This window comes from Ovis aries, chromosome 6, assembly GCF_016772045.2.
Source record: "Ovis aries strain OAR_USU_Benz2616 breed Rambouillet chromosome 6, ARS-UI_Ramb_v3.0, whole genome shotgun sequence".
Classification (NCBI taxonomy): Eukaryota; Metazoa; Chordata; class Mammalia; order Artiodactyla; family Bovidae; genus Ovis; species Ovis aries.
The window spans coordinates 61927768-61949416 of record NC_056059.1 but is presented as its reverse complement, the minus strand read 5'-3'; the positions used below and the strand labels follow the sequence as shown (position 1 = coordinate 61949416).

General features: G+C 45.8%; 1 protein-coding gene across 1 annotated transcript; it reads right to left on the bottom strand.

The window, feature by feature from the left end:
• Positions 1 to 6315: 6315 nt before the first annotated feature.
• Positions 6316 to 11454, bottom strand: SHISA3 (shisa family member 3). The gene is made up of 2 exons (XM_015096480.3): positions 10614 to 11454; positions 6316 to 7779 (listed from the first exon to the last, which is right to left on the bottom strand). The coding sequence occupies exons 1-2, from the start codon at positions 10888 to 10890 to the stop codon at positions 7340 to 7342; spliced, it is 717 nt and encodes a 238-aa protein (XP_014951966.2). The 5' UTR covers positions 10891 to 11454; the 3' UTR covers positions 6316 to 7339.
• Between the last annotated feature and the right edge of the window lie 10195 nt (positions 11455 to 21649).

The window sequence follows — 21649 nt, the reverse complement described above, 5'->3', positions numbered from 1 at the left end:
ATTTGGTAAAAGGAACAAGGGAAACTGCATTTTGGAAAACTGTTAGAACAGGATGAGTTCACAGAGACCCATTGGGGAAGCAACGTGAAGAGCCTCTGGTTTCATCAGAGTGAGAGGCAGGGTATGCTTCCCTGCCTGGGACCCCGCTTCCCTCCCCACAACCTTTTCCTGGGGGCAACAATTGAGTATGGGTCCCCCATGCAAAATCACAGCAAAACAATGTTCAGAAAAGTAACCTGTGAATTATGCCAAATATTTTCACATTCAACATCATCCCTCTTAAAATAAGCACCACCATGTAACACCACCATAAGGAAATAGCAGACTTGAAATACATAAACCCAGTACATCATCCCCATTTAAAGATTGTTTTTATGTGCTTAAGGCATCTCAGACCTAAAGCTTCTATTTCAGTATACAGAACCACTCATTTTAATGAAGAAAGATCTTTCTAACCTGGATCATTTCACTAGTAAGCTAATAAAAATTGTTGGAAAATGTAATATTTTTTACTATTCAGTCTCTATTTCAAGTACAGACTATGTAACCAGCAATTCAAATGTAAACTCTTGTCAGAATAACTTCATTAGCAACTGTTTAACTGAAATTTTGAAAGTCTTATACATATAAAAATATGTGTGTGTTGCCTTAATAGTTTAACATGCTCGTAAATCCTTATTTTTCCTGAACATATACTAAATAAGCCTTTTAGGTTATGCATAAGTAAACTGATCCAGACCCAGTGAAATGCATCATACTCCTAATTGTGATTGTACATATTCTCAGGAACCTTTTTGGTTACCTGGTTTTAGAAAGAAATTTTTCTATAAATTTAACTCAATCTGGCAAATTCTCCTCCATGGGGAATAGCTAAAAAACAAAACAAAACAAAAAAATCAATGAAAAATAGGGTGGAAAAATCTATGCATTTGGGACAATTAAAATTACAATCTGTTCACTTTGAAGTGAATAAAAGTAGGTTTGTTAAAAGTGTTTTTCTGAGAGCAGGGTGGGAGGGTGCTAGCTCTGTCTCAAGCAATAAGAAGTTGGCCAAGTATGATAGGAGGCCATGGATTGCCAGGGACTAATTCTATCAAACCGCCGGGCCATTTTCCCTGTTCTGTGCCCTCCAATCTACGTTACCTCTTCCCTTCCACAGTACTCAGCCCTGCTTTTATACGTGAGATTTCATCTGCTTTCTATTATGTACCATGGACTGATGACACTGCTCCCTCCCCAGGCCCTCCCCAGTGCAAGTCACTGGGGCAAGGATTCTGACTTCTGATTCCTTAAGACAACCCTCAGCAGTAGGGTGCAATTAACATCTCCATTTTACAAAAGAGAAAACAGACACCTAGGGACATAAAGTAGCCCCAAATCTCTCAACTTATGGGCAACACGCCCAGAAAACTAACCCAGACACTGTGACTCCACGATTTACCTAAACCACCCCCTCGTCTCAGTTTCTCAGGCGTAAAGAGAGAGATGTTTGCCGCTAGTGTTTTGTTTTGTGCTCTTTAATATTTTATGTTCCCGGAACAAGGCACCAATGCCGTGAATGGTTACAATCCCCTCTGTCTAAAGGGTGTGTATAATGTTACAGTCAACGTTACAACACTTCCCCAAAAAGATTTTCTGAACAGTAGGTTGGAATTTTTTTTTTCCTAAGAAAATTAGGACTTCTTGGTACACGCCATAATGTAGGGTTTCAAAGCAGTGGGCCTGGGTCCAAATCTTGGTTCTCTTATCATCAGTCTTGGGCACAGTGTTCAATCTTTCTGCTTTGATCTCTTTATCTGCCAAACAGGCATGGTAAGAGTCCCGACTTCAGGGTTAGGAAGATTAAATGATACAGGTAAGACAACACACACATGGTGTTTAATTCATGTTATCCATTATCTGCAACACCTGGAGTAACAGGCAAATTTGGCCTTGGAGTACAGAATGAAGCAGGGCAAAGGCTAACAGAGTTCTGCCAAGAGAACGCACTGGTCATAGCAAACACCCTCGTCCAACAACGCAAGAGAAGACTCTACACATGGACATCACCAGATGGTCAACACCAAAATCAGATTGATTATATTCTTTGCAGCCAAAGATGGAGAAGCTCTATACAGTCAGCAAAAACAAGACCAGGAGCTGACTGTGGCTCAGATCATGAACTCCTTATTGCCAAATTCAGACTTAAATTGAAGAAAGTGGGAAAACCACTAGACCATTCAGGTATGACCTAAATCAAATCCCTTATGACTATACAGTGGAAGTGAGAAATAGATTTAAGGGACTAGATCTGATAGAGTACCTGATGAACTATGGATGGAGGTTTGTGACATTGTACAGGAGACAGGAATCAAGACTATCCCCAAGAAAAAGAAATGCCAAAAAAAGCAAAATGGCTGTCTGAGGAGGCCTTACAAATAGTTGTGAAAAGAAGGGAAGCAAAAAGCAAAGGAGAAAAGGAAAGATATACCAATTTGAATGCAGAGTTTGAAAGAATAGCAAGGAGAGATCAGAAAGCCTTCCTCGGTGATCAATGCAAAGAAATAGAGGAAAACAATAGAATGGGAAAGACTATAGATCTCTGCAAGAAAATTAGAGATACCAAGGCAACATTTCATGTAAAGAAGGGTTCAATAAAGGACAGAAATGGTAGGGACATAACAGAAGAAGATATTAAGAAGAGGTGGCAAGAATACACAGAAGAACTGTACAAAAACGATCTTCAGGACCCAGATAATCACGACGGTGTGATCACTCACCTAGAGCCAGACATCTTGGAATGTGAAGTCAATGGGCCTTAGGAAGCATCACTACAAACAAAGCTAGTGGAGGTGATGTAATTCCAGTTGAGATATTTCAGATCCTAAAAGGTGATGCTGTGAAAGTGCTGCACTCAATATGTCAGCAAATTTGGAAATCTCAGCAGTGGCCACAGGACTGGAAAAGGTCAGTTTTCATTCCAATCCCAAAGAAAGGCAATGCCAAAGAATGCTCAAACTACCAAACAACTGTACTCATCTCACATGCTAGTAAAGTAATGCTCAAAATTCTCCAAGCCAGGCTTCAGCAATACGTGAACCATGAACTTCCTGATGTTCAAGCTGGTTTTAGAAAAGGCAGAGGAACCAGAGAGCAAATTGCCAACATCCACTGGTTCATGGAAAAAACAAGAGAGTTCCAGAAAACATCTATTTCTGCTTTATTGACTATGCCAAAGCCTTTGACTGTGTGGATCACAATAAACTGTGGAAAATTCTGAAAGAGATGGGAATACAGACCACCTGACCTGCCTCTTGAGAAATCTGTATGCAGGTCAGGAAGCAACAGTTAGAACTGGACATGGAATGACAGACTGGTTCCAAATAAGAAAAGGAATACATCAAGGCTGTATATTGTCACCCTGCTTATTTAACTTATATGCAGAGTACATCATGAGAAACGCTGGGCTGGATGAAACACAAGCTGGAATCAGGATTGCTGGGATATATTGATATATTGAGGTTATATATCAATAACCTCAGATATGCAAATGACACCACCCTTATGGCAGAAAGTGAAGAAGAACTAAAGAGCCTCTTGATGAAAGTGAAAGAGGAGAGTGAAAAAGTTGGCTTAAAGCTCAACATTCAGAAAACAAAGATCATGGCATCTGGTCCCATCACTTCATGGGAAATAGATGGGAAAACAGTGGAAACAGTGGCTGACTTTATTTTGAGGGGCTCCAAAATCACTGCAGATGGTGACTGCAGCCATGAAATTAAGACGCTTACTCCATGGAAGGAAAGTTATGACCAACCTAAACAGCATATTAAAAAGCAGAGACATTACTTTACCAATAAAGGTCTGTCTCATCAAAGCTATGGTTTTTCCAGTGGTCATGTATGGATATGAGAGTTGGACCATAAAGAAAGCTGAGCCTTAAAGAATTGATGCTTTTGAACTGTGGTGTTGGAGAAGACTCTCGAGAGCCCCTTGGACTGCAAGGAGATCCAACCAGTCCATCCTAAAGGAGGTCAGTCCTGGGTGTTCATTGGAAGGACTGATGTTGAAGCTGAGACTCCAATACTTTGGCCACCTGATGTGAAGAGCTGACTCATTGGAAAAGACCCTGATGCTGGGCAAGATTGAGGGCAGGAGGAGAAGGGGACAACAGAGGATGAGATGGTTGGTTGACATCACCGACTCAATGGACATGGGTTTGGGTGGACTCCGGGTGATGAACAGGGAGGTCTGGCATGCTGCGGTTCACGGGGTCACAAAAGAGTCAGACACGACTGAGCGACTGAACTGAACTGATTAACTGCATAGCTACCTTTCAAAATATAGAACTTCTGTTCTTCAGAGATCCTACAGTGCATGAGACAGCTGGCCCAACAACTACTTGATGTCCATGAGCAGGACTTTGAAATATCCCTCCATTCGTATCAGTGGAAGAATCTAGTCCCATTTTATCTAAGTATTTTCTGCACTGCCTTAAATATACACTGAATTTTCCAGATATATAACTATGGTGCAGATTAAAAGAAGATCAAACTTTGTTTGGGAAAAATTCTCAGTAACAGTAGGGCAACTCTGGAGTATAAATTGATAGTGTTGTAAACTTGCATAGGTCTGGACGGGGAGCTGTCACATCTCAGTGATTCCTGGGTGAAGAGGTTCTCCTGTGAGTCATCTGTAAAATGTGCTGAAGCTTTTACATTATGAAATAATTCTCCTTTTCGTTCGCCTTTCTATTTACCATTAAGACATTATGTTGATTGTTTTTAAATATATGTGTAGTGAGTAATATGATCTAGGAATTTCACTTTAGGGCAGTTAAAAGTGAAAGTGTTAGTCGCTCAGTCATGTCCAACTCTTTGCAACCCCATTGGACTGCAATCTGCCAGGCTCTTCTCTCCACAGAATTCTCCAGGCAAGAATACTAGAGTGGGTTACCATTCCATTCTCCAGGGGATCTTTGCAATCCAGGGATCAAATCTGGATATCTTACATTGCAGGCAGATTCTTTACCATCTGAGCCACCAGCGAAGCTTGTGGACAGTTAAAGGCATGACACAAAATATTTGTTCTAAGGAAAACTCACTAGCTCGAACAGAGTTAATAATCACTGTCCTGGAGAGAGGCCCTGAGCCTCATGCTTTACCTGTCAGTGGATTGTGTCCCCAGAGACAATTAAAGAAACCTCAAAGCTGGTGTTCCCTTGCTGTTGGAATCTGGTTATGCAGATAGCTCCAGGACTGACTAGCTGTGGGATCGTGGGCAAGTTACTTCACTCCTGTATGCCTTGGTTTCCAAATCTATAAAATAGGAATTACAATACCTCCATGTTGCATTGTTTGCCGGGGCTGATGGAGGGGAAGAGTTAGTGCATATAAATATTTAGAATACTGTTTGAGTCATAAGAGTCCAGTAAAGATTAAAATAGCAAAGGAGCAGTGTGTAACAAACATGAATAAAGCCAGCCTAACGACATGAGAGTGAATTCCAGAGCTTGACACAAATGTTTATCCTTTTACGTTCAGCCTTTCCTCCCTCCTTCCCTCTCCCGCTACCTCCTTTTCTTTCCTTCCTTTCTACCTTCCCCCCTCCCTCCCTTCCTTCCTATGTTTATTCCTTAATTATCTGGTCTAACTTTGGGTACCTGGATTAGTTACAGGAGGAAGCAGGAGACCAGAAGCCAGAGCTCCTGCCATCAGTTTGGGCAAAGACACAGCATCTTCCAACTTGCTTCCTCAACTAGAAAACAAAGAGTCAAAGCCAAATGACTTTTCTTAGGTCAGCATTCCACCTCTAAAGGATCTGTATTTGACAACAGCTATTGAGGATGACACACAATAGTATGAACCCATATAAACCTGGGTTTCCAAAGGACACCCAAGGGGCCAAGAGGCAACAAAACTGAGGGAGATGGGCCAGGCCAGGGAGACCAGGCAGAAGGCTGGTGGAAGGCAAGGACCCTCTCTGAAAAGGACCTCCTACCCCCGGCAAAACAGCACCGTTGTTGGCACATCCTCTTCATGCCACGAGAAGCCAAAATTCAGATTCTTATGAGAAATGCCCCAATTTTTAAATCTATGCAAATGACACAGCTCAGGATTGTAGCCCACAGGCTGATGTCTCTAAACGCTCACTTCCTGGGCTGCTTTCAAGCGCCCCAGTGTAGAAAACAGCTTTAGAACATAATACAAAATTAATATAGATTTTTTTTCATTTCAGATTATGAAGTGTTAGGTAAAGACATTTCCTTTTATTGAATAGCAGAGAATATCATTAAGGAGACAGAATGAAGCACTTTGATCTAAACTTTCAAAGAGGTTTCATGAAAACATAAAGCATTTTATTTATTCTAATCCAGCAGGATATATGCCCAAATATTTAGTCATCAGACATGGAATTCAGTGGCACTTAAGATACATAATATCAGATGATTAGAGCCAAAGCTGGACTTTGAACTCCACGCTTATTATTAACATAAAAAATTACAGTGTGACTACTAAATAATTAGTACCATCAGTGTAGTAAATACATTAAATTACAAATCTTTACATTTGTACATAACTCATTTTACAAATAAATGTTTTAGGACCCAACTGTTCAACTTTCATTTAAACACTAAATGTTGCTGAACAAAATGTCTGCAATAAATATTCCCTTGGGCAGGTGGGGGAAATGCTTTTACATAAGATCTCTGCTACAATGAATATCTAAGTAAATATTTAAAATGTTAAATTTCTCATGCAGTTATTGAAATCTTCTGAAGACACTCATATTTCCAACAAAATTTAGCTATTGATTTAAAAAATAACTGTTCTCATGATGCTAATGTTATTCCCAGTTAAGTTGCTCCCCAAATTATAAACAGGCTGTTCACTGTCTCTTCAGTTTACTTAGCAGTTAATTTTTTAAATGAGCCTTCGATAATTACAATCAGGTACAATTTCTCTGCTTATTTATGTATATATTTGTATTATGACTCACTAAAGAACTTATAATGAAAAAAGAACACATAGGCCTATGTAGGATAGCTGAGTTGTCCAATAAAACAGCTTTAGCCGATTTGTAACTTTCAAGTGGGACTACTGCATATTTTGAATAAAAGTAGCATAAGTTGAAATGTAACAGTCACCATGCTTTCAAAGCCAGAAAGCAATTTTCCTCATACAGCCGTTCTGTGACTGCAGCCAGGAACCTCAAGACTAAGAGGCGCTGCATCTTCCTTGCGCTCTCCTCCATGACGTTGCTGGTCCGGGTGGAATTCTGCTGGGGCTCCTGGTGGCCATGGCAGCAGCATCCCCAGGTGTGCCATTGCACTAGATGATGGATCTGTGGCCGTGGCCTGTCAACTGGAACTGAAGTCTGGACAGCTCTTCCCGGGCAGCGGGGGCTCCTGCTGGAGCGGGTAAGTGAAGTACTGGGGTGACACCAGGAATCCGGACGGCTGGGTCAAGTGGATTGGGTGGCCTGTGGTGTAAGGTGGGGGTGGTGAGGGCACCAGGCAGCCTGGTTCTGCCCGGGCAAAGGAGAACCTTCGGATGGAGCCCCCAGTGGAGCTGGAGCTGGTGGCCGTGCTGGACTGCCTGGAAGGTGCCCTGAGGTTCGTAGAAGTCAAGATCATGGGGAGAGTCTCTGTCTGATAGCTGCGGAGTGAGAAGCGGATTGGCTGCTGCGAGGGTTCCTTAGGTCTCAAGCAGGTGCAGCAATAAATAGCCACTAAAGAGCCTAGGATGATGAAGGCAATGAAGATGGAGCCAACAATCAGGAAGGGAACGTAGACAGGCTCTAGAAGGCAAAAACAGGCACAGGTACTCGGACGAGAGATTCCCAAACTCTGGGCTGCTCACGGGTAGGAGGTGGAAGGTCTATTCAACCACCTTGTCAGCCCGGCTTCTCAGAGCTTGTTACTGGTAACCTCTGAATTGCAAACTGTGATAATAGAATATTCTTGCTCCTAGCAGGGAGGAAGCAGACTGATACTGTAGACTCTGTTAGCAATTAGCCATCATATTGCACATCTGGAAATCAGAAGGAACAGACTCTATCTGCCTGTCCACGCACTGGAGGGAGGGAAAAGATGAGTTTGGGGGGTTACCATAACACTGGCTTTCAATCCAGGTTTTAGGAGTTTTATCACAGTGGGGTGCTTAAAGATGCTAAGGGTGAAAATCCATCTCCTATCCAAGAATCTCTGATCTGAGCAAAGAGAGCCGGACCTGTTAAGTGAAACCCCCAGGATTTTCTAAGACTACAGAAAGAATAGTATAAAGAAATCCATAGCAGGCCCACATTAACTGTGTCTCCTACCACATGACAGACTGTCCTGTCTGGATACTTCTTTCCAGAAACAATTTGGGATGCCTCTGCCAGCCATCATGCTCCTGCCTCTCGATCCCCACTCAAATTCTGGGAAGGTCAGACTGAACTTTAGCTAGACTGAGGTGTGGTCCTTGGTGTTGGTGACCCACACTTTCTGGGAGTGCACCTTTTTGACAGAGTTAACCCCAGTTCCCTTCTCTCTCTAAGGCAGACATAATGTTTCCCACCCAGAGGCACCTCCCAAACAGTCCTCCAGGTGTGGCCCCTGCCTGATAGAGCTGCCTTGGGATGCAAACCTCTGGCTTAGAGGTAGAAGAAAGCAAATCTGCATTGACTAAGACTCTGCTGCTGCTGCTGCTGCTGCTAAGTCGCTTGAGTCGTGTCTGACTCTGTGTGACCCCATAGATGGCAGCCCACCAGGCTCCCCCATCCTGGGAATCTCCAGGCAAGAACACTGGAATGGGTTGCCATTTCCTTCTCCAATGCATGCAAGTGAAAAATGAAAGTGAAGATGCTCAGTCATATCCGACCAAGACCCTACTGTGTGCCTATTTTGTATTTATTATCAAATTCATGTAACCCTTTGAGGAAGGAATGATATGGTCTAGTTTCCAGATGTGGAAACATATTGGAGAGTTGCTGAGTTTCCCAAAGACACACAGGCAAAGAGTGACAGGGAATTATCCACCCTAAGATCTGTGGGCTCCTGGGAGTAAGCTCTTCCAGGTGCCACCCACTCTGCCCTGTCTTACTAGAAGAAGGTTACCAGCACTTCTTACTACTTCTTGCCCTGCAGAAGGCAAGTCTAAAGTGACTACTCACTCAGCACCTTGCTGAGCATCCATACACTCATTTATTTCACAGCCTAACTCCTCTGAGACCAACATGCCCATTTTAGAGTTGAGAAGCGGCCCAGAGCAGTTAAGTAACTTGCCCAAAATGACAAGCTGGCAAGGGAAGGTCCTGAGGCTTTGTCAGACCCCAGGCTGGGTGGGTGCAGAGATTTGCCCCTCTCCTGCCACAGAGCACTGTGGGAGGCCAGGATGGGGTCCCCGAGGTAGACCCGGCACTTGGCACTTGCTTTGCAGATGGCGAGTGACTGTAAAGCCAGTTTGTACTTTCAGAACAGGCCAGGCCGCCTTCGAGTTCCCTACTTTCCACTGAACATCTTTCCCCCAGAAGCCACTTCTCAATCCTCTACACAGGTATTTTGCCCTCCAAAGTCAAATTCCTTGAAGTTCTAATGGAGTTCTAAGGTGGGACCCCCTTTCCTCTGGATTGTCAGTCTCAGGGGACTGGAGCTCCAGCGCCGTTAATCATCTCTCCAGCCTCTCCCACCTTGCCTGGGGACTGTCTTTGGCCCGCTTCAGACCCCCGCTCTGGAGTTCTGGGGTGTCAAGGCTCTCTCTCGGCTCCCCCACCTCCACGTCCCCTGCCCCCGCTCCTCCGGTTTCTCGGCCATAAAACCATCGCCTGGAGCTCTAAATGGTCTCCCTGAAGTTCCGATTCAGGTGGAAAGTTTTTTGTTTTGTAAGGTGTAAAGTTCCTCTGCTGGGGTTGTGATTTATTCTGCTCTGAAGTAAGCGGAAACTTGACCCGTGTTTTCCGACGTGAGAATAGGGGGCGGGGAAGCCCCTGCGACCCTGGTTTCTAAATATCCAACCGGAGGACCTGGGCATTTCTGAAAAGCGTGACAATAGGGGGTGGGCCGGAGTGGGTAATTCGATGCAGAGAAATGAAAGGAAGTCGTGAGAATGGGGCTTAGAAACACTACCAAACGGCCACACACACACACAAATGTGGCTTAAGTTCCTTACCGCCGTGGGGCTACAGATAAACTCACCCCAAGAGTTGCGTTCCCTGCGCCATCAGCGCTCCTCAAAGCTCCCGGAGCTCCCAGGGCGCAGAGTAGGGCACCCTTACCAACTCTGAAAACTCAAGTCCAGCCTGGCGCGGCCCCCACAGCCCTTCTTTGAAATGTCGTGAGCGCCCAGGGCTCTCTGCTTCTCCCCCTGAGTCACTGGGTGCAAGCCCCGCGGTCCTCGCGGTCCGTTGCGAACTAGCTCCTGGGCAGACCGGCGGAGACCGCGTGTGGCGGGAATCGGGACTGCAAAGGAACAGCGCCCCTGACCTGAAACGCGACCACCCACTTCTCCCTTGATCCCCCCCACTTTCTAGCGTCCCCTTTGCGCAGACCCGGGAAGGCCTGGCACGCCTCTTTGCGCGCACACCGGTCGGCACACACGGCAGCCCGGCCGCGCGGCCGGGCAGGGTCTGCCCCACCTTGGGCCCGTACTCACGCGCCGTGATGCCCGGGTGCTCCAGCTCGCCGCGGTCGTTGGTGCAGCCGCCCTGCTCCAGCCTGGCGTCGGCCGCCGCGCAGCAGTAGCGCAGCGCGCAGGAGCCGCAGCAGATGGTGGCGTCCAGCGTGTCGAAGTCCTCCGGGCACTGGAAACCCTCGTGGTAGTTGCCCTGCACGTCCACCCAGCCGTGGCAGTACTCTGCGGGCTGCTGGGCGCCCGCCGGGCCCGCGCGTAGCCAGCCCAAGAGGAGGCAGAGCGCCAGCAGCGCCCCCATCGCCGCGGGCGCGCCGGGCGGCCGGGAGGGGGACGCGGCTGGAGAGCGAAGGGCTGAGCCGGGGCTCCGCTCGCCCCGCGGTTCCGCCTCTCCGGGGGAGCGGCCTGGGGAGCTACCCTGGCGGCCAAAACCAGTCCCCTGGGGGTTAGCGGGGGTCAGGGAGGAAGCAGGGACTGCGCGGCGGGCTCAGCCGGCCGGGGGTCGGCATGGTGCGCGGGGGCGAGTTGGCGAGGGCCCGCGGGAGGCGCCGGCCGAGGCTGCGGCTTGGGCTGATGCTGCGGTCCTTTGCCCCGCTCATAACTCTCCGGGCGCGAGGGGCTCGCCTAGCCCTCGGCCACCTCCCACCCCACTCCTCACGGGAGCCATCGCGTCCGGGGCTGGCAACTCCCGGGCCGCGCAGCACCTGGACTCGCCGCCGTCGCTGGGTCCAGAGCGGAGCCCAAAGCAGGAGAATGCGAGATGCCCACGTAAGGGGCTTCGGGACAGGCGGCCCCTCAGCCCCCGCCCCTGTCTGTCACGGGAGTCAGCCTGGCCGGGCCAAGTACAAACGGCCTCGCGGTTGCTGACAGCTCTGCCTCCACGACGTCCTTTAAAAAGGAAGAGGGATGGGGAGACAGCGAGGGTTAAGAGAGAGTCCGCCTCCCGGGTCGCGCCGCCCGAGCGCGCGCGGCGCTGCTGCGTGTCCTGCGCGCCCTCTGGTTCGTGCGCCCTCCTCCGCCTTTCCCGGGCCACCTCCTCCCCTGGCACTCCCCCGGGACTCGACTCGACCCTAAACTTGGGGGATCAGGCCCTCTCCACGCACATACCCACACACACCCCGCATAGTCCTGCAAACTCTACAGAGGGCCAAGGCCTCCAGGTCTCCGTCTACCCACGCGAGTTGGCGCGCGAGTGGGGACCTGAGGTTTGCTTTTTTATTCATTTTATCAAACATGAATTGGGCGGCTGAGGTTGTCGAATCATCTGATCCGGCCTCGTTCCTGGGACGCCTGTTCTAAGGGTTCCGGGGGGATGGCGTGACTTTTTGGGCCCGCCACATTTGCGCTGCGTTTTCCCCCTGGGTTTCCACTTTCTCCAGAAGGGACGGCACGTTTGACAAATGCCCGCACACTCGCACTCTCCGCCGTCCCCGCAACCTGCTCGCTGCCGGGTGAAAAACCGAGGGTCACCTCCGCCTGCCCGGGGCAACTCACAAAACCTCAAAGAGCACAACTTCTCCATTCGCGCCCGCAAAGGATATAAAAAGGCAAAATTAATGATAACTGAGCAGATCTGAACTTCCGTTCGGGCAAAGAAACACATTTATTTAAATGATGTGTCCCCCGTGTGCTATTTTCAGGGGCACTGCGCCTTTAGCCGGGTAAGTGCCCTATGAAACTTACGTTATGTGAAACCTGGGCTCAACTCAAGAATTTATTTTTACGGCATCTTGAACTTCCTCTCATCATTTATTGGTTCGCGTGAGTATGTTCCGCGTATCTCGACCTATTTGTCCAAGGAAACGCTAAATGCCCGTGTCACTGATTTAGATGTTGGCAAGTTGAGTGAGACAAAAAGACAAAGTTTGCTGCTCACCAGCCATGAAAGTGTGCGGTCAAAAGCATTCACCGCGCTTGCGGCTTCGCGAGGGTCCGAGTCGGTTCATACAAGCTTTTTTTTTTTTTTTTTTGGTAACTCAATAAAACGGTTTCTGTTTTAAAATATAAGTTCAAGTATATTACAAGGAAAGAGTTACTTCTGATTTCTGACTTTAAATATAGGGATTAGCATTTAGTTATAAGAATGTAAAAATAATACCCAACATTTCAGATGTTAGGTAGGACTGTGTAAATATTTAACTTTATTGCTCTGTTAGATATTACGTGGGACAACAATATGCTATTTAGTAAAACCCAGTTAAGTTCCGGCTTTTATCTACAAACAAACAATGAGACAGTATTTCTTGACTTAAAGCACTTAAATAAGCATATGGGAAATTGTTTTTGCAGAAATTTCTTAGGTACTGTGTTTTTACTTACAAAAAAGAAAAGTCTTTGCCAGACTTAAAGAGGTTTTTTTGTTTTGTTTTTTTAAGGAGTGTTGTTTGGATTGTATAAATCCTGAGCAATTAAGGAAGAAAGTTGTGTGGAACCACACAGCACCAGTGAGATATAATGATCGTGGTAAGATGATAAAACTACAAAGACATGTTTACTGCTAATAACTTTCCCAGAACCACACCTCTTAATAATATTTTTGTTAAATTTAGAGGAATTCCATGACATCACAACTACACACAGTTCCAAAGCAACCTCTGCTAGTCCCCCAAGGGTCAAGTTTCTCTCATTATCCAGCTGTTCTTTGATAGCATTAATATTTTAGGGAATGATTTGTTGGCACATACCTCCTAATAATTACATTCTCTGTGCCACATTGGGATTATTTTCCTTAGGACACCGGCTATATATAATTAATTCCTTCTTTCAAAACTCCTGCCTATTTGACTTATTTAGAAAGCATTTTACTCAAATTTAGTTGGACATTTACTCATAGAAAATAACCACACCTCCAAATTACTGGATACTCCTTAGATCTGATGTGTGTGAGCATGAAAGCAACTGTACACCACGCTTTCTTTTCTATGTCTTGATCCAAAGTACCTTTAAACCATCATAACTATCAGCTCAGGGGGTTTGCACTGGGGGAAAAATGTGTTGGTTCCTGTCATAGAAACTCTCTTCAAATTGCACACTTACAAATTTCTACTGCAAAAGCGATGTTCTCAGAATGCTCTTTGAAACAAGAAGATAACATGCATTCCCTTTGGGGTTTATAAGCATCCAAGATTGCTGTTATTTTGTTACTACTTGAATAGTAAAGGAAGATTAAAAAGTTCTCATAGACCCCCCTCAAAGACTCAAGGCAGAGGACCTAGAGATGGAAAATCAAATCTGCACCATCTGGGGTATCATGTAGAGGTTTGGGGAAATTCTATATTTTCCCTTATCGCAGTAACACAAATTCCACATTTTGGTGAAGAAAATAATCATAAGAGATCATTTCCTCAGCTTATATTCTCTTGTGGCCCTCCCTGCCTCCGGGAAATGGTATAGGAAATGAGTTAAATGATATGATGTCTGGGATTTGCTTTAATAAACGCCAGAGAAAGAGAGAGTGGGAAGGGGGAGAGCAGGGGAGAGAGAAAGAAGCAGGGAGGAGAAGGAGATGGAGAAGAAAAGAGAGAAAAAACAGAGGGAAGGAGAGAGAAAGAGAAGAGGGAGGAAGAAAGGGGAAATTAAAGTTAGGGGAGAAATGGCAATGTGAGGACAGAATAAAGCAGCTGAAACACAATAGCCAATGTGCTGATAATTGTAACTGGGTGAAGGATACTTGCAAAATTTAAATGCAATTCTACTTTTATGTATGAACAAAAATTATATATATATATTTTTTTAAATTTAATAGCTTGGAATCGATAGCAGCATGAAGTTGGCACCAGACCATATTTTTCACCTTTGTCCCTTTCACTTCTCTTTGTTTTATGTTCTTTGAAGCAGAGTGAAAGATTTAAGAAAAGCAATACAGAGAAGTATAGAAAAACAGGGCAAAATGAATGCATCAGAAAGGATTGGGAACTAAAATATCCTAAGGAAAGAGGGAGAAAAGACCAAAGGAATGCAGAAGTGAAAAAAAAAATAAAGAATTTTTAAAAGACAATTAGCTTTGGCTATGGAAATCCCCTCCAGCTCATGGGCATTGAATCCAGACATGAAATAGGAAACAAAAAGGTTTTCAACCCTCCCTCAAGTTTTTTCCTGAATGATGTATTATCTCTACCCTTCCTTTCATTACTTTGCCTGGGACTTGGAATTCTCTTCCTTAGATTACTTACTATAAATCTCTTAATCCAGAACCCTGTCAATCTGAGATACTGAAAAGGTACATTTTTCTCAAATTTGCTTTGGCACATATTCACCACTAGCGAACATGAGGCGCCCAGAAGTGTACTTTCAGACACCGCCAGCAGCCCAGCCCCAAGCTGTGCGCCTCCCCTTGCATGTTCTTTGACCTCAGACTCATCGTTTGTAAAGAGGGGATTAGACATCACGGCTCTCAGAGCAGTGTTTCTCAAACCGTAACATGCATGCGCATCACCTGGAGTGCTAAGATGCAGATTTTGATTCCCAGGGTCCGAGAAGGGGCTTGAGACTCTGCCTTTCCACCAAGCTCCCGGGTGATGCCGAGGCTGCTGTCTGAGGACGAACCCCTGCATGCTCTTGGCCTCCTCTGCCCTTGCCCCCACCCACAGGGGGATGAATGAGTGAAGCCAACGAAGCAGGCCCATCCAAAGCCTGTACCACCCTCTGGGCCTTAAGCACTCCCTACTCAAACAGACCCAAGCTGGCTCCTAGGGTTCACAAAAGCTTCTTGTGAAGGCAGGCTGTGCTATGTTGCTTCAGTTGTGTCCGACTCTTTGCGACCCCATGGACTGTGGCCCACCCGGCTCCTCTGTTCATTGCATTTCCGGGGCAAGCATACTGGAGTGGGTTGCCATTTCCTCCTCCAGGAGATCTTCCCAACCCAGGGATCGAACCCACATCTCTTAGGTCTCCTGCACTGACCAGTGGGGTTCTTTACCACTAGCACCACCTAGGAAGTCCCAGAGGTAGGCTAGGGTGTCCAAACATGGATGTGAGAAGCCCCCTGCAGTGCAAGAGGGACTCTGGGGTGGGATGGGGGAGGAGGATAGGCAGATTCAGGCTGGTAGCCTCTGCCAGTGCCCTGACTCACACATGGTAGAGGGGGCCTGTTATGTGGCACAGCCCAGGGACTCAGTAAATAAACAGTCATAGAGGGAATCAGTGAATGATCGCATGAATGATGAAATGAATATTTTCCTTTAGTAACTCCAAACATTTACCACACCTCATGGTAATTTTATGACAGGCCAATCCATCTTTTCCATTGGCTTGACCTCCTTTTTCATTACTGTATCCTGAGACCAAGCAGAACGCCTGGTACATAGTGTGTGCATGCTCAGTCGCTCAGTAGCATCTGACTCATCATGACCCCAGGGATTGTAGCCTGCCAGGGATTGGCAGGGGATTTTCTGTCCTTGGAATTTTTCAGGCAAGAATACTGGAGCAGGTTGACATTTCCTACTCCAAAGGATCTTCCCAACCCCAGGGATCAAACCCGGGTCTCCGGCATCTCCTGCATTTGCAGGTGGATTCTTACCGCTGAACCATCTGGAAAGCCCTTGGTACATAAAAAGTGCTCAGTATATGTTGAATGAATGACTGTAAGTAATTGGCAACCGGCAAGAACTTATGACAACTGACTGATACCTGTTTCACCACCATATAAAGTGAGTGGAAGCTGGATTAGTGGACAGCAGGGTGAATTTCCCCGGGCAGGAACTATTTGTGGAGTCAACTTCTGGTGATTTAACTGTAAATGTAGCTCATCAAGACCTACCCAGAGTGTCAGCACTGCCTAGAATAGGGCAGTCACCAGCCACTTGTTCAGTTGTTCAGTCTGACTCTTTGTGGCTCCATGAACTGCAGCATGCCAGGCTTCCCTGTCTTTCTCTATGTCCCAGAGCTTGCTCACACTCATGTCCATTGAGTCAGTGATGCCGTCCAATCATCTCATCTGTCCCCCTACTTCTTCTCCTCCTGCCTTCAATCTTTCCCAGCATCAGGGTCTTTTCTAATGAGTCAGCTCTTCAAATCAGGTAGTCAAAGTATTGGAGCTTCAGCATCAGTCCTTCCAACTGGTTTGATCTCCTTGCTGTCCAAGGGACTCTTAAGAGTCTTCTCCAGCACCAGTTAGAAAGCATCAATTCTTCAGCACTCAGCCTTCTTTATGGTCCAACTCTCACATCCATACGTGACTACTGGGAAAACCACAGAACTATGATGCAGAGAAAATCAACCAGCACAATAAAAAGAACATTCCAGCTTTGAGTCAGAAAAGTCTAGTCTTTAATGTGCCTCTTTCTGATCACATGACCTTCAGCAAGGTCATTTTCCACTTATTGAAACCTCAGCTTCCTGTCTCTAAAATGAGGGAGTTGGGACCTTGAAGGATGGTTGTAAGGATTCAAAATAAAACAGCAATTCTGGCTCTGAATAAGGGCTTCAGAACCAGTAGGTATTACCTACCACCAGCTGGTTTGAATCTCCAGTAAAATAATCATGGCAAGTTTCCTGCTAACCAGTACGGGCCTATGCCCTGATTAACTTGAGTGGATTATTTACAGTTCTCCATCATTCATTCCCTTATTCATTCAGTGTGCCCATTCATAACCCTGGGCAATTGAATATTGATAATTTGTTTTTGGAGTTGTTCTCCTGAGACACGCACCAAAGCCCGGAGCAGAGGGAATAAGGGGGGGTGTCAGATGATCACAGGGTTGGGACAGGCCCTCCCGGACAGATCTTATTTCTGTTGGGTTTCTATTATATAAGGTGTAACCCCAAGCACAGGTGGGCATTTAATAAGTATCTGATTAGTCTGTGATTCCATACTATGTCAGTGGAGATGTAATTTATTAACCTGGGCTCCTGGCATCCTTCCAGTGCGTGTATAATAGAATGATATTTTTTCATGCAGAAATATAAATTAAATTAATTGGCATCCATATTTAATTGAAACTTCCGTGACAGTAGATGGATTCCCCCCACACACACACACACACACACGACTGCCACCCCTTTCTCAGCAAGGGGCATTTCCTCCTGAGTGCTTGCAGACTGAAGCGAGGCCAGCCCCAGTTCCTGGAGCTCCCCAGGGAGCTGGCTTTCAGCAGAGTTTAGAGCAGCACGGAAAGTGACCTGACCCTGGAAAAATGGTAAGCTGCTGCTCAACAGCCATGTGTTCTTTTGGTGGGGGAAAGGTTTACAGAGGAGAAAGAAAACACAGAGGTTGCTTGTCTTATTTCTGTCTTCTTACTCCCCTTCTCACTCTTACCAGCCACAGCAGAATGTTTTGAAAAACTTTAAGTCACCCTTAAAGTTTGGAAATCACATAGAATTCTTCTGAAAGCCACTATGGCTGTCAAAGGTATCATTTAAGTTTTCTCCTTTATTAAATAGCCCATATTTTGTTAGCTCTGTGGGCAACATAAGGGCCAATGAGGCAAAGGTCATAATTTCCATCCCTGTGGGTCAACTAAGTTTCCTCTGTCTCAGGGATACAGAAATTCGCACACTTGACCGTAGCTGGCAAACACCTGCTGTGAGTTGTTTGAAGGCACCGGTCAGAGGACTTGGATGTGACAGACACTGCTGATATGCAGCATGGAAAATAAACTCAGTGTTCCATACCTACAGCAAATGGGCCAACAGTGTCGCCTTCCTAACGCACAGCTCATCCTGTTCTCAGAACTGTGCTGTGGAATTCTGCTTTATATGTGCCATCATCTGATTTTACATGGCCATTCATTTTGTACAATCACTCCACTTTATACTGCTTTAACATACTTTTTACATCAAGGACAAGAAGAAAACTCATCCTTGATATCTTTCTTTTCTTTTTTTGGTTTCTCCTCATGAACTGGGCTTGAAGTGGAGATGACATTTGTAGCTGTCTGTACGGTTATTCCAATTTAGTATGAGAACCTAGGATTCAGGAATACTTCAGTGTGTGTGCCATCTGCCCCTTCCATCTAGACCTTAGCTATATGACAACCTTGGCCCTCTTGAAGACACAGGAAATCTAGGAAATTATCTTCACTGTCCCCACCCCCATGCTCTGGCACCTTGTTTTCCTAAGAAGGCTTAAGAAGTTACAAAGTCTAGTACTAAATTTAGCGAATTTTATTAATAAAAGAGTGTCTTCCCTGGTGACTCAGTGGTAAAGAATCGCCTGGAATGAAGGAGACTCGGGTTTGATCCCTGGGTTGAGAAGATCCCCTGGAGAAGGGAATGGCTACCCACTCTAGTATTCTTGCCTGGAGAATTCCATGGACAGAAGAACCTAGTGGGCTATCATCCATGGGGTAGCAAAGAGTCCAACATGACTGAGAGACTAAGCACGTTGATAAGAGAGTGCTTTACACTCTCACACAGGGCATATCTTTCTATATGTACTCTTATCTCTCTTGATTTTTCTCTTCACCTGACCTGAGCAGAATTTCTCCCCCTAGTCTAATAGCCTACTCCACTGCCCCCAATTCCATGTGAGCCTGAAGGAACTGTCTTGGTGCTCTACTCCTAGCCAACACTGGGTATGAGACTTTAGTGAAGCAATGAGAATTCCTGTCTCCCTGGAATTTGTGATTAGTTCAGGGGTGTGCACTTGACTAAAGCAGGGCCGATCAGAGATTTGCAGAGGGCTTCCCTTCTTTGTAGCTTGTGAACAGTGGAGACGTATGCCTGGAGCAGTCAAAGACAAGATCTTTGTCTTATAGAGCAGGCCTAACTGAGAATAACATAACTCACAGAGCCAGGAGAAAAATCAAAAGGGAGAGACTTAAAATGTTTGAGTCCCTGAATCCAGCACTGCTTGAAGCTTGCCATATCCTAATCTTCTCTGTTACATGGGAGGATACATTCACTTTTGGCTTAAGCCAGTTTGGGTTGGGATTTGATCACATGTGATTGAAAGCGTCTTGACTACTACAATAAATACGGAGACAGCTTTAATAAATGACTGCTGCCTGCAATTAGGAGGGGCAGTAACGTTTTTGAAATAGAACAACCTGAAAGCACATCTGTAGCTACATTGTGAGGGACAAATGTTTTATTTACCTCATTAGGCCTCTGTGCTTATCGCTCAGTTGTGTCTGACTCTGTACAGCCCCATGAACTGTAGCCCGCCAGGCTCCCCTGTCCATGGGATTCTCCAGGCAAGAATACTGGAGTGGGCTGCCATTTCCTCCTCCACGGAATCTTCCTGATCTAGGGATCAAACCCATGTCCCTTGTGTCTCCTGCATTGCAGGCAGATTCTTTATCCCTAGAACAACCTAGGAAGCCCTGCATTATAGGCCTTTAGGATAGTACATTCCAAGCTGTTGGTCACATCATATTGGGTGGATCATGAAATCAGTTTACCAGGACATCAATGGCATTTGTTAAAAGATAGAGTATAATATATAATAGAGAGTATGTCACCATAGTAAAGGTAGGTTTGATTTCACAACATTTTATTTCATGTATTTAAGTTCATATCTATGTTCTAGTTCAGTTCAGTTCAGTTCAGTTCAGTTCAGTCGCTTAGTCGTGTCCGACTCTTTGCGACCCCATGAATCGCAGCACGCCAGGCCTCCCTGTCCATCACCAACTCCCGGAGTTCACTCAGACTCACGTCCATCGAGTCGGTGATGCCATCCAGCCATCTCATCCTCAGTCATCCCCTTCTCCTCCTGCCCCCAATCCCTCCCAGCATCAGAGTCTTTTCCAGTGAGTCAACTCTTCGCATGAGGTGGCCAAAGTACTGGAGTTTCAGCTTTAGCATCATTCCTTCCAAAGAAATCCCAGGGCTGATCTCCTTCAGAATGGACTGGTTGGATCTCCCTGCAGTCCAAGGGACTCTCAAGAGTCTTCTCCAACACCACAGTTCAAAAGCATCAATTCTTCGGCACTCAGCCTTCTTCACAGTCCAACTCTCACATCCATACATGACCACAGGAAAAACCATAACCTTGACTAGACAGACCTTTGTTGGCAAAGTAATGTCTCTGCTTTTCAATATGCTATCTAGGTTGGTCATAACTTTTCTTCCAAGGAGTAAGCATCTTTTAATTTCATGGCTGCAATCACCATCTGCAGTGATTTTGGAGCCCAAAAGTCTGACACTGTTTCCACTCTTTCCCCATCTATTTCCCATGAAGTGATGGGACCAGATGCCATGATCTTCGTTTTCTGAATGTTGAGCTTTAAGCCAACTTTTTCGCTCTCCTCTTTCACTTTCATCAAGAGGCTTTTAGTTCCTCTTCACTTTCTGCCATAAGGGTGGTGTCATCTGCCTATCTGAGGTGATTGATATTTCTCCCAGCAATCTTGATTCCAGCTTGTGTTTCTTCCAGTCCAGCGTTTCTCACGATGTACTCTGCATATAAGTTAAATAAGCAGGGTGGCAATATATATGGGGATATAAAATATTTTTTCACTGAGGGGCATGATTGAAACATTTGAAGGTCACTTCTTGGAACAAAACTATATCAAATCACTGAATAAAGCAGAAGAATCAAAATATTTAGCATGTTACTATTCCTGTGTTCCAAGAAAAGGTGGCTGCCCATCTCCCATAACTACTCCTTCAGTCCTGACCTTGCTAGGGATGCACGGGGCAAGAAGGGTAGGAGTCATGCATGGAATTAAAGTAGTTAAGTAAAGGTGTGAGGCTCTTCTAGTTTAAGACTGCTTTCTGTGAGTTATTTATTCAGTTGCAGTTCATCTCTTTCTTGGGGCTGTTCTGGCCCCTGGTCCTACCCCTGGCTATAAGGGGTGGAGGAGGGTAGCCACTTACCTAAGCTTTTGAGGGCAGGAGAGAGAGTCTGGAATGCTCAACCTGTTCTCCAGATCTTCACAGCTCACCTTTCATGGGGGTGCTGGTCCATTGAAGAAGTCGGTGATTAGCAAGCACACAATGTATTCTGCTGTTCCTGGCCCCACCTTGGCTCTCACCAGTGCTGTGAACATCTCCATCCTCCCCCCTCCCATCTGCTACCTCAGGTCTAGCTTATTTTGGGTCATGGATCCCTGGTCCTTGGTTAATGGGTAAATCACCCTCAGAAAGCCCCCACCCCCGCCAGCATCATCAGCTATTTT

Coding starts and splice junctions, on each gene's coding strand:
- SHISA3 (XM_015096480.3), bottom strand. CDS start 10,890: ATGGGGGCGCTGCTGGCGCTCTGCCTCCTCTTGGGCTGGCTACGCGCG. Junction 7,780..10,613: donor GCACCCGGGCATCACGGCGC/GTGAGTACGGGC, acceptor TTTGCCTTCTAG/AGCCTGTCTACGTTCCCTTC.